The sequence below is a fragment of the Oncorhynchus masou genome, chromosome 30, assembly GCF_036934945.1.
Source record: "Oncorhynchus masou masou isolate Uvic2021 chromosome 30, UVic_Omas_1.1, whole genome shotgun sequence".
In the NCBI taxonomy this organism is placed as follows: domain Eukaryota; kingdom Metazoa; phylum Chordata; class Actinopteri; order Salmoniformes; family Salmonidae; genus Oncorhynchus; species Oncorhynchus masou.
In genome coordinates, this window is record NC_088241.1 from 2522725 (window position 1) to 2535693 (window position 12969).

Sequence of the window (12969 nt, forward strand, 5' to 3'; positions counted from 1 at the left end):
TCATCAATGTTCAATGTGTTGATTGTGGAGATAAAAATAATCCAAAACTCACCACTAGATGTCATGAGAACTCTTAAAGTACTGCTTGTCCTCCATCTCTCCTCCCTCTCTTTCCTTCCTCCCACAATGATGATATCGCTATGCCACAGTTTCTGTTTGTTTGTTATTTTGGGCTATGACAGTCTACTGCGAATCAGTCTGACAGTATTTTTGACAGTAATTAAATCTGAAGACAGAATGGTTGGAAGTGACTGAAATGCATCAGAAAGGTATTGGGAAGATCCAAAGATCATTAGCCAATCATGTTGTATTATTTTCTGTGTAGAAAGGAACATGATTGATTATCTTTTCACCTCGATCTGATTTATTGCCCCATCTTGCCAACTTGGTGCTAACGTCTTGTGGACATAGTAAAGAGAAATAGTACGTAACTACATGCAGGGTTGGGTAGGTTACTTTCTAAATGTAATCTGTTACAGTTACAAGTTACCTGTCCAAAACTGTAATCGGTAACTTTTGGATTACCCAAATTCAGTAACGTAATCTGATTAAATTCCATTACTTTTAGATTACTTTCCCCTTAACAGGCATTAGAAGAAGACAAACGTATGTTACCAATTGAACAACATCTAATGCATGATAAATAAATGTTAAAGTTTACATAGCTGGCCAAATATGTATTTTACATTTTACTTATGGGTTGGACTTGGAAATATTGAAGTATAGATTAGCCAATTGTTTTACCTGAGCATGACCCCAAAACTATGGACTTATTAGCCAGCCCTACTCTGTTGTTTATGATTTTGTTGTCAAGGAGGACTGATTGGGCTAATTGATTCTAGTTGAAAAATAAATGCTGCACTCATGGAATGGCATGCTTTGCCAAGTGTGTGCAAATATGTCATCAAGGCAAAGGGGTGGCTACTTTGAAGGATCTAAAATCTAAAATATATTTGGATTTGTTTAACACATTTTTGGTTACTACGTGATTCCTTAAGTGTTATTTCATAGTTACTATTATTCAACAGTAAATAGTAAAACACTAGAACACTAGAATGAGTAGGTGTGTCCAAACGTTTGACTGGTACTGTATATATGATTGATATAGCAACTACAGAATGTCCCTTTAAGTCTATCAAACGTCTGCAAGGTTGAGCATGTATCCACTAGGCCTATGGATTAGTTTTTTATGAGTATTAATTAGATTGAGCAATAAAAGCCCCATAGGCTTGAATCTGCGTTATGTAGCTGTTGCAAGAGCGCAATTTCATTGGCTGTCCACTGGTTTCAAAATGAATGATTCATAGCCAGTTTAAACTTTAAACTTCTTGAATTCAACCATTATTGGGTTCAAATACACATATAGATGTGTGAACAGCCATCCACAACAGCCACAATCCATAAGGCACAAATAGCTAAATGAGAGAGCAGCAGTGTGATTCACATCAATGCGCTATGTAGATATCAATAATAAGTGATATTCGTATCGCGGTAAACTACATTGCGGCAGTCGTCCTTACCTCCAAACGTTTATTCAAGTTGGATAATCGTTGGATGCCGATAGCAGCTTGGACTGGACCCTACAAAAGCCAATTCCTGCTCTTTCCCGGTGTGTCAACATAGTGATCTCTGACTTGTGGTCAGACTCGCTCAGGTGGAACAAACTTAAACTTGCGTCTTTGTTTTTTTTTGTCCTGCCAAATGCATTCCCCAAGTAGTCAAGACTATCGATAAAGGGCTTGGTTAATGAGACATCTTTGAAATAAGAAATATCTTAATCACCAAAGCTTTATTAAAATATCAAGTTTGGGAGCAGAACAACAATGAGTGGACATCCCTATTTATCTATGTATTCTACATTATTTTATCTCTGTAGTGTACATTATTTTATCTATATATTGTTCATTATTTTATCTATGTATTCTACATTATTTTATCTATTTATTCTACATTATTTTATATATATATTGTTCATTATTTTATCTATGTATTGTACATTATTTTATCTATGTATTGTACATTATTTTATCTATGTATTGTACATTATTTTAGGTAGCTCCTATTGTCATTTTGTGCATAAAACTCCTGGTAGTGAAATGGAAAACCGGAAGAATTTGGGTTGTAAAAAATGATAAAATGTTTTGCCATTACATTATTGATACATCGTTGTCTCTAACTGGGGATCAGACTTAAATAGCATTTTTTTCCACCTGTGTGTAATGGAATATTGTTTTGAGTTAGTGCACGTAGCATCTCTGTTGTCACGGTTCCTTGTTAGTTTATTGTTTATTTGTTTTTTGTCTTTGTTAAGTTTCACTTTATCATTACAATGATGTGGAACTCAACATCAGCTGCGCCTTGGTCCGATATTCTTTCCAACGAACGTGACAGCAAATAATATAACTCAATCACTGTTTGCGTTAAAAGACTGCAGTGTTCACTGCATGGCTGCCCCTGTATTGGCGTAGAGGAGGCCTAAGCTATAGGCTATGTCAGGTACGTTTCTTTCTTTTTGTGTTTATAAACCCATTTCATGCAATTCTACTACACTTTATATGACTGGAGACATTAGCAAAAAATATTTTTTTATATGACAAAAATGACAGGGTAGTATAGACCTATAGGCTACTGCTGACTCTGACTAAATGAATTGTATATCCATCACAATGGTGTCAGAAGAACACATGCTTTGCCAATTACTTTTTCTTCTGGTCAGGAGGACTACTGTATGCTGTATTAAACTGATGCCAAACATGACCAATATACATGACCAATGTACATCCAACTCCTGATAAGTGTGCATAGCGCATTGCAGTTCACCAATCTTCATTTTGGAGATTGAACAATCTATATGCGATTTTGTTGCTTTTTATCTATATCTTTTTGTGGCAGTTAAATGCACACATTCATGACCGTATCAAAGCCAATGCTATGCCAACATTAGGAGTTGAGTCCTGAGTGGCCTATGTGACTTTTCCTGTTTTTCTGCATGTTTCAGCCTGCAAGAGAGAGTCATGCTCCCATCTCTCTCTCTCTGTTCTCTGTATGGTGTTGCTAAGCTGACTGTTCTAGAAAATAGTAGATACTGATCTGCTTGACTGTTCCATAACACACAGGGAGTGGTAGGCCACCGTGTGCTGAGGCAGAGTGTAACTTGTGGACGCTGGGTGTTGGGAAGCAAGTACAGGGAGTGACTTTAATAATAAATAACACAAGGAACAAAACAAGAAACACGAGTAGCGTAAGGACATGAAACAGTGAAACAGAGTCAATAATGCCTGGGGAAGGAACCAAGAGGAGTGGCAGATATAGGGGAGGTAATCAGGGAGGTGATGGAGCACAGGTGAGTATGATGAGGCGTTGGTGCGCTTAACGATGGTGACAGGTGTGCGTAATGATGTCCAGACTGGCGACCTCGAACACCATAGAGGGAGTATACGTGACAAAATGTCATTTCATTCAAGAAACTTCATCCCGTCCGTTTCATCCATAGAACTATTCTTCCAAACATACTAGTGTGTACTCTTGTCACCCCTCTCTACGTCTGTGTTCAGCATTATTGGTATAGATTCAGCATTATTGGTATAGATTCAGCATTATTGGTATAGATTCAGCATTATTGGTATAGATTCAGCATTATTGGTATAGATTCAGCATTATTGGTATAGATTCAGCATCATTTGTATAGATTCAACATCATTTGTATAGATTCAACATCATTGGTATAGATTCAGCATCATTGGTATAGATTCAGCATCATTGGTATAGATTCAGCATTATTGGTATAGATTCAGCATCATTTGTATAGATTCAACATTATTGGTATAGATTCAGCATCATTTGTATAGATTCAACATCATTGGTATAGATTCAGCATTATTGGTATAGATTCAGCATTATTGGTATAGATTCAGCATCATTTGTATAGATTCAACATCATTTGTATAGATTCAACATCATTGGTATAGATTCAGCATCATTGGTATAGATTCAGCATTATTGGTATAGATTCAGCATTATTGGTATAGATTCAACATCATTGGTATAGATTCAGCATTATTGGTATAGATTCAGCATTATTGGTATAGATTCAGCATCATTTGTATAGATTCAACATCATTGGTATAGATTCAACATCATTGGTATAGATTCAGCATCATTGGTATAGATTCAGCATTATTGGTATAGATTCAACATCATTGGTATATATTCAGCATTATTGGTATAGATTCAGCATCATTGGTATAGATTCAGCATTATTGGTATAGATTCAACATCATTGGTATAGATTCAGCATTATTGGTATAGATTCAGCATCATTCGTATAGATTCAGCATTATTGGTATAGATTCAACACCATTGGTATAGATTCAGCATTATTGGTATAGATTCAGCATCATTGGTATAGATTCAGCATTATTGGTATAGATTCAACATCATTAGTATAGATTCAACATCATTGGTATAGATTCAGCATCATTGGTATAGATTCAGCATTATTGGTATAGATTCAACATCATTGGTATAGATTCAGCATTATTGATTTAGATTCAGCATCACTGGTATAGATTCAGCATCATTGGTATAGATTCAGCATCATTGGTAAATATTCAGCATTATTGGTATAGATTCAACATTATTGGTATAGATTCAACATCATTAGTATATATTCAGCATTATTGGTATAGATTAAACATTATTGGTATAGATTCAACATCATTGGTATAGATTCAGCATTATTGGTATAGATTCAACATCATTGGTATAGATTCAACATCATTGGTATAGATTCAGCATCATTGGTATAGACTCAGCATCATTGGTATAGATTCAACATCATTGGTATAGATTCAGCATTATTGGTATAGATTCAACATCATTGGTATATATTCAGCATTATTGGTATAGATTCAGCATCATTGGTATAGATTCAGCATTATTGGTATAGATTCAACATCATTGGTATAGATTCAGCATTATTGGTATAGATTCAGCATCATTGGTATAGATTCAGCATTATTGGTATAGATTCAACACCATTGGTATAGATTCAGCATTATTGGTATAGATTCAGCATCATTGGTATAGATTCAGCATTATTGGTATAGATTCAACATCATTAGTATAGATTCAACATAATTGGTATAGATTCAGCATCATTGGTATAGATTCAGCATTATTGGTATAGATTCAACATCATTGGTATAGATTCAGCATTATTGATTTAGATTCAGCATCACTGGTATAGATTCAGCATCATTGGTATAGATTCAGCATCATTGGTAAATATTCAGCATTATTGGTATAGATTCAACATTATTGGTATAGATTCAACATCATTAGTATATATTCAGCATTATTGGTATAGATTAAACATTATTGGTATAGATTCAACATCATTGGTATAGATTCAGCATTATTGGTATAGATTCAACATCATTGGTATAGATTCAACATCATTGGTATAGATTCAGCATCATTGGTATAGACTCAGCATCATTGGTATAGATTCAACATCATTGGTATAGATTCAGCATCATTGGTATAGATTCAACATCATTAGTATATATTCAGCATCATTTGTATAGATTCAGCATCATTGGTAAATATTCAGCATAATTGGAATAGATTCAGCATTATTGGTATAGATTCAGCATTATTGGTATAGATTCAACATCATTGGTATAGATTCAGCATTATTGGTATAGATTCAGCATTATTGGTATAGATTCAGCATCATTTGTATAGATTCAACATCATTGGTATAGATTCAACATCATTGGTATATATTCAGCATTATTGGTATAGATTCAGCATCATTGGTATAGATTCAGCATTATTGGTATAGATTCAACATCATTGGTATAGATTCAGCATTATTGGTATAGATTCAGCATCATTGGTATAGATTCAACATTATTGGTATAGATTCAACACCATTGGTATAGATTCAGCATTATTGGTATAGATTCAGCATCATTGGTATAGATTCAGCATTATTGGTATAGATTCAACATCATTAGTATAGATTCAACATCATTGGTATAGATTCAGCATCATTGGTATAGATTCAGCATTATTGGTATAGATTCAACATCATTGGTATAGATTCAGCATTATTGATTTAGATTCAGCATCACTGGTATAGATTCAGAATCATTGGTATAGATTCAGCATCATTGGTAAATATTCAGCATTATTGGTATAGATTCAACATTATTGGTATAGATTCAACATCATTAGTATATATTCAGCATTATTGGTATAGATTAAACATTATTGGTATAGATTCAACATCATTGGTATAGATTCAGCATTATTGGTATAGATTCAACATCATTGGTATAGATTCAACATCATTGGTATAGATTCAGCATCATTGGTATAGACTCAGCATCATTGGTATAGATTCAACATCATTGGTATAGATTCAGCATCATTGGTATAGATTCAACATCATTAGTATATATTCAGCATCATTTGTATAGATTCAGCATCATTGGTAAATATTCAGCATAATTGGAATAGATTCAGCATCATTGGTATAGATTCAACATCATTGGTATAGATTCAGCATCATTGGTATAGAGTCAGCATCATTGGTATAGATTCAGCATTATTGGTATAGATTCAACATCATTGGTATAGATTCTGCATCATTGGTATAGATTCAACATGACTAGTATATATTCAGCATCATTTGTATAGATTCAGCATCATTGGTATAGATTCAACATCATTGGTATATATTCAACATCATTGGTAAATATTCAGCATAATTGGTATTGATTCAGCATCATTGGTATAGATTCAACATCATTGGGATAGATTCAGCGTCATTGGTATAGATTCAGCATCATTGGGATAGATTTGTGTGAATGAGATCATTGAGTTCTCAGTGTGTTAATGCGATATGAAAACATTCTAGGTGATCCATGTCTATTTTATCATGTTGAATTCAAAGATGAGGACTCAAAGACATCAAGCCTAAACTCTAACTCCCTCCCTCCCTCCCTCCCTCCCTCCCTCCCTCCCTCCCTCCCTCCCTCCCTCCCTCCCTCCCTCCCTCCCTCCCTCCCTCCCTCCCTCCCTCCCTCCCTCCCTCCCTCCCTCCCTCCCTCCACTATAGGCTACAAACACTCACAATTAGGCAGGCGTTCTGTTCTCTATAAATTCTTTGTCTTTATAAAATCTTGCCCACAGTTCGTGCGCAGTGGATTCAGCAGCATTGGTATATATTCAGCAGTACGCTACTTCCCCACCCTGTTCTGTTAGCATCTCTCCTCTGTTTGGTAAGTAACCGTTCTTCACCTATTCTACTATTACTATTGGTGTCTTTGGTTTAACAGAGGAGGTTATCTAGTGTAATAAACAGGTCTCACACAACTGTAACAACTGTTTCCAAGTGTGACTAGCTACTGATCTGTCTCCTCCGGCAAACTTGTAGGCTATAATGTTCATTAGTCTTCGCTTGCTTTGATTCAAAAATATGTTCTTCTATGGTGTGTTATGCAGGATGACGGGACATACTATTTACTGATTACATTATGTCATAGTTTATTGGTAGGAAAACCTTTGAACATTGAAGCAATGTTTTTGTTTTAGAACTCTATTAGACCTAAAATGTTTTCTAAGCAGGTTCAAGTCATTTTATAGGCATTACTCACCAATTATCATCTCTTTACACTGAACTGTTGCAAACTCCTTTCCTCTCCTGTCACACCCCTCTCCACCCCCAAATACCCACCCTTTGACAGTTATAATGATATGTCACATGTGTCACATGGTCAAGCTATTTCACCTTTATTTAACTAGGCAAGTCAGTGAAGAACAAATTCTTATTTACAATGACGGCCTACCCTGGGCCAAACTTGGTTAAAGGACAGTCTACACAGCTAGAGATGGATGTTCCCAAAGAAATGTGGAGGCACCAAAAGAAAGAGGAGGAGTCAGAGTTAGAGGGAATGTGTAAAGGAGTGGAAGATGACAGCTTAAATGCCACTAAGTAACAGACTGTGCTTACAGAGACAAAGAAAGCCAACTCCCATCCTCCCTGAATGTGCATTGTTAATTAGTTTGCTTCAAAGGGATAGTTTGCTATTAGTCAGCATATTAGTGCCATCTATCAGGTATGAAGGGAAGACACAGATGCAGATCATGTTGAATAAACAATAGTTTGATGATGCAAACAGGGGCAGGCAATAAACAGGGCAAGGCAGGCAGGGGTCAGTAAACCAGAGCTGGGGCAACGGTACCGGACGGCAGGCAGGCTCAGGGTCAGGGCAGGCAGGGGTCAGTAAACCAGAGCTGGGGCATCAGTACCGGACGCCAGGCAGGCTCAGGGTCAGGGCAGGCAGGGGTCAGTAAACCAGAGCTGGGGCAACGGTACCGGACGCCAGGCAGGCTCAGGGTCAGGGCAGGCAGGTGTCAGTAAACCAGAGCTGGGGCAACGGTAGTGGACGGCAGGCAGGCTCAGGGTCAGGGTAGGCAGGGGTCAGAAAACCAGAGCTGGGGCAACGGTACCGGACGGCAGGCAGGCTCAGGGTCAGGGCAGGCAGGGGTCAGAAAACCAGAGCTGGGGCAACGGTACCGGACGCCAGGCAGGCTCAGGGTCAGGGCAGGCAGGGGTCAGAAAACCAGAGCTGGGGCAACGGTACCGGACGGCAGGCAGGCTCAGGGTCAGGGTAGGCAGGGGTCAGTAAACCAGAGCTGGGGCAACGGTACCGGACGGCAGGCAGGCTCAGGGTCAGGGTAGGCAGGGGTCAGAAAACCAGAGCTGGGGCAACGGTACCGGACGGCAGGCAGGCTCAGGGTCAGGGTAGGCAGGGGTCAGAAAACCAGAGCTGGTGCAATGGTACCGGACAGCAGGCAGGCTCAGGGTAGGCAGGGGTCAGTAAACCAGAGCTGGGGCAACGGTAGTGGACGGCAGGCAGGCTCAGGGTCAGGGTAGGCAGGGGTCAGAAAACCAGAGCTGGGGCAACGGTACCGGACGGCAGGCAGGCTCAGGGTCAGGGTAGGCAGTGCTCAGAAAACCAGAGCTGGGGCAACGGTACCGGACGGCAGGCAGGCTCAGGGTCAGGGTAGGCAGGGGTCAGAAAACCAGAGCTGGGGCAACGGTACCGGACGGCAGGCAGGCTCAGGGTCAGGGCAGGCAGGGGTCAGAAAACCAGAGCTGGGGCAACGGTACCGGACGGCAGGCAGGCTCAGGGTCAGGGTAGCTAGGGGTCAGAAAACCAGAGCTGGGGCAACGGTACCGGACGGCAGGCAGGCAGGCTCAGGGTCAGGGCAGGCAGGGGTCAGAAAACCAGAGCTGGGGCAACGGTACCGGACGGCAGGCAGGCTCAGGGTCAGGGTAGCTAGGGGTCAGAAAACCAGAGCTGGGGCAACGGTACCGGACGCCAGGCAGGCTCAGGGTCAAGGCAAGCAGGGGTCAGAAAACCAGAGCTGGGGCAACGGTACCGGACGGCAGGCAGGCTCAGGGTCAGGGTAGGCAGGGGTCAGTGAACCAGAGGTGGGGCAACGGTACCGGACAGCAGGCAGGCTCAGGGTCAGGGTAGGCAGGGGTCAGTAAACCAGAGGTGGGGCAACGGTACCGGACGGCAGGCAGGCTCAGGGTCAGGGTAGGCAGGGGTCAGAAAACCAGAGCTGGGGCAACGGTACCGGACGGCAGGCAGGCTCAGGGTCAGGGTAGGCAGGGGTCAGAAAACCAGAGCTGGGGCAACGGTACCGGACGGCAGGCAGGCTCAGGGTCAGGGTCAGGGTCAGGGTAGGCAGAGAGGTCAGGCAGGGTGGCTCGGAGGCAGGACAGGCAAGGGTCAGAATCGGGAGGGTGAGACAAGAGAGACTGGAAAAACCAGGAGCTGAGACACAAATCGCTGATTGACTTGAACAAACAAGATGAACTGGCACCGACAGACAGAAAACACAGTTATAAATACACAGGGGATAAACACGGATGATGGGCAACGCCTAGAGGGGGGTGGAGACAAGCACAAAGACAGGTGAAACAGATCAGGGTTTGACACCAACAACTGTACTGAGTATCTATCATAATGAAATCAAAATCAAATGTATTTATAAAACCCTTCTTACATCAGCTGATATCAAATCAAATCAAATTTTATTTGTGACATGTGCCGAATACAACAGGTGTAGGAAGACCTTACAGTGAAATGCTTACTTACAAGCCCCTAACCAACAATGCAGGTAAAAATAAAATAAGAATAAGAATAAGTAATAAAAGTAACAAGTAAAATAACAATAGTGAGACTATATACAGGGGAGTGCCGGTACAGAGTCAATGTGCTGAGGCACCGGTTAGTTGAGGTAATATGTACATGTAGGAAGACTTATTAAAGTGACTTTGCATAGATTTTTAGCAGATGTGTAAGGGGTGGGGGCAATGCAAATAGTTTGGGTTGCCATTTGATTAGATGTTCAGGAGTCTTATGGCTTGGGGATAGAAGCTGTTTAGAAGCCTCTTGGACCTAGACTTGGAGCTCCGGTACCGCTTGCCATGCTGTAGCAGAGAGGACAGTCTATGACTAAGGTTGCTGGAGTCTTTGACAATTTTAAGACCCTTACACTGACACCGCTTTTGGTATAGAGGTCCTGGATGGCAGGAAGCTTAGCCCCAGTGATGTATTGGGCTGTATGCACTACCCTCTGTCGGTCGGAGGCCGAGCAGTTGCCATACCAGGCATTGATGCAACCAGTCAGGATGCTCTCGATGGTGCAGCTGTAAAACCTTTTGAGGATCTGATGACCCATGCCAAATCTTTTCAGTCTCCTGAAGGGGAATAGGTTTTGTCGTGCCCTCTTCACGACTGTCTTGGAGTACTTGGGCCATGTTAGTTTGTTGGTGATGTGGACACCAAGGAACATAAAGCTCTCAACCTGCTCCACTACAGCCCCGTCGATGAGAATGGGGGCATGCTCGGTCCACTTTTTCCTGTAGTCCACAATCATCTCCTTAGTCTTGATCACATTGAGGGAGAGGTTGTTGTCCTGGCACCACACGGCCAGGTCTCTGACCTCCTCCCTATAGGCTGTCTCGTCGTTGTTGGTGATCAGGACTACCACTGTTGTGTTATCGGCAAACTTAATGGTAGTGTTGGAGTCGTGCCTAGCCGTGCAGTCATGAGTGAACTGTCTGTAATGGTTTGCTACATCCGGCGAGTGTCAGAGCCAGTGTTTTACGATTCAATCTTAGTCTTAATCTTAATCTGTCACTGTAATTTACACCCCCTTCCGCCTTGTCTCCCCTCCCATGTCTCCCCTCCTCCCATCTCCCTCCTCCCTCTCTCCCCTCCCCTCCCATCTCCCCTCCTCCCTCTCTCCCCTCCCCTCCCATCTCCCTCCTCCCTCTCTCCCCTACCATCTCCCCGCTCCCTCTCTCCCCTCCTCAGTGTATCCTTCTCTCTGCAGCCATGCCATCTCAATTGGAGAGATCCTTGCAGTCCCTGATCACGGTGTTCCATCGCTATGCCGACCAGGACGGTGACTGTAACACACTGAGCAAGAAGGAGCTGAAAGAACTCATGCAAACAGAACTGGGCAGCTTCCTGAAGGTACCATAGATCTCTCTCTCTCTCTTTCTCTCGCTCTCTCTCGCTCTCTCTCCTGCTCTCTCTCTCTCTCTCACTCTCTCCTGCTCTCTCTCTCTCACTCTCCTGCTCTCTCTCGCTCTCTCTCTCTCTCCTGCACTCTCTCTCTCTCTCCCTCGCTCTCTCTCTCTGTTTTTATCCCACTGTCCCTCAACACTTTCTCTGTCTTTCTCATCTCACGCTCTTTCCCTCTCGTTCTGATTTCTCTTTCACTTTATTAAAGAGTATCCAAAGTCAATCTAACCCCCCTCTCCCCTCTCTCCTTCTCCCCCTCTCCCCTCTCTCCTTCTCCCCTCCTCCCATCTATCTCTCTTTCACTCTCGCTCTCTCTCTTACTCATTCTCTTCATCTCCTCCATCTCTCCTTCCCTCTCAGTCCCAGAAGGACCCAGCCGCCATAGACAAGATCATGAAGAATCTGGACCAGAATGGTGATGGGATGGTAAACTTCGAGGAGTTTGTCTCTCTGGTGGTGGACCTCTCCATCGCCTGTGAACAGATCTACCAGCTCCACACCCAGAAGGCTTCTGCCAAGAAGTGAAGGAGGACAGGACAAGGAGAAAGAGAAGCAGAGATGGATGCTTTTCTATGTCATTTTGCTTCTCTATATGTCAAATAAGTCATTTTATAAATGTCTTACTGTTGTGAATAAACACTGGCTTTCCCAAACTGTATCTCTGTTTGTCACATTTGTCTGACGTGTGTCTGTCTGTTGTATTTGGCCTGTAAGTGTAGGACAGAATAGACAGTGTCAGTCACTTCTTAGTTCAGTATTGACACAACTGGTGCAAAGCCTTTCTAGACCCTATGCTAAAACTACTTCAATTAGCCACTGGGCACAAACTGGTTAAATCAACGTTGTTTCAATGTAATTTGTCAACTTATTGTGATGTGGCATTGAAGTGGAAAATATGTTGGATTTGCAAAAATTAATTGACCTAAATTGTTTTGAGGGTGAAATTCCAACCACAGGATTACACCATCATGTTAACCAAATTTCAACAGACAAATCTTATATAAATATGTTGAATGCATTACTTTGAAACAACATCAGATCTTCAATGTAATATCCACTACTATCAGAACCAAGGTAAGACCCAGATGCAGACTGTCAAAGTAACAATGTTTATTGTAGCAACAGGGCAGGCAAAGACAGGTCAAGGCAGGTAGGGGTCGATAATCCAGAGAGGGACAGAGGTAAAGGTCGGCAGGCAGGCTCAGGGACAGGTAGGGGTCGATAATCCAGAGAGGGACAGAGGTAACAGTCGGCAGGCAGGCTCAGGGACAGGCAGGGGTCGATAATCCAGAGAGGGACAGAGGTAAAGGTCGGTAGGCAGGCTCAGGGACAGGCAGGGGTCGATAAT

General features: G+C 41.9%; 1 protein-coding gene across 2 annotated transcripts; it reads left to right on the top strand.

The window, feature by feature from the left end:
• Window positions 1–175: 175 nt before the first annotated feature.
• LOC135521788 (protein S100-A1-like) lies at window positions 176–12275 on the top strand. Of its 2 annotated transcripts, none has more exons than XM_064947519.1 (3): window positions 176–269; window positions 11409–11570; window positions 11982–12275. In XM_064947519.1, exons 2-3 carry the CDS (start codon window positions 11430–11432, stop codon window positions 12144–12146), a joined length of 306 nt encoding a protein of 101 aa, XP_064803591.1. In that variant the 5' UTR covers window positions 176–269; window positions 11409–11429; the 3' UTR covers window positions 12147–12275. The 2 variants fall into 2 exon arrangements, with proteins under 2 accessions (XP_064803591.1, XP_064803590.1); XM_064947518.1 differs by lacking the exon at window positions 176–269 and adding an exon at window positions 7127–7292.
• The last annotated feature ends 694 nt before the right edge of the window (window positions 12276–12969 follow it).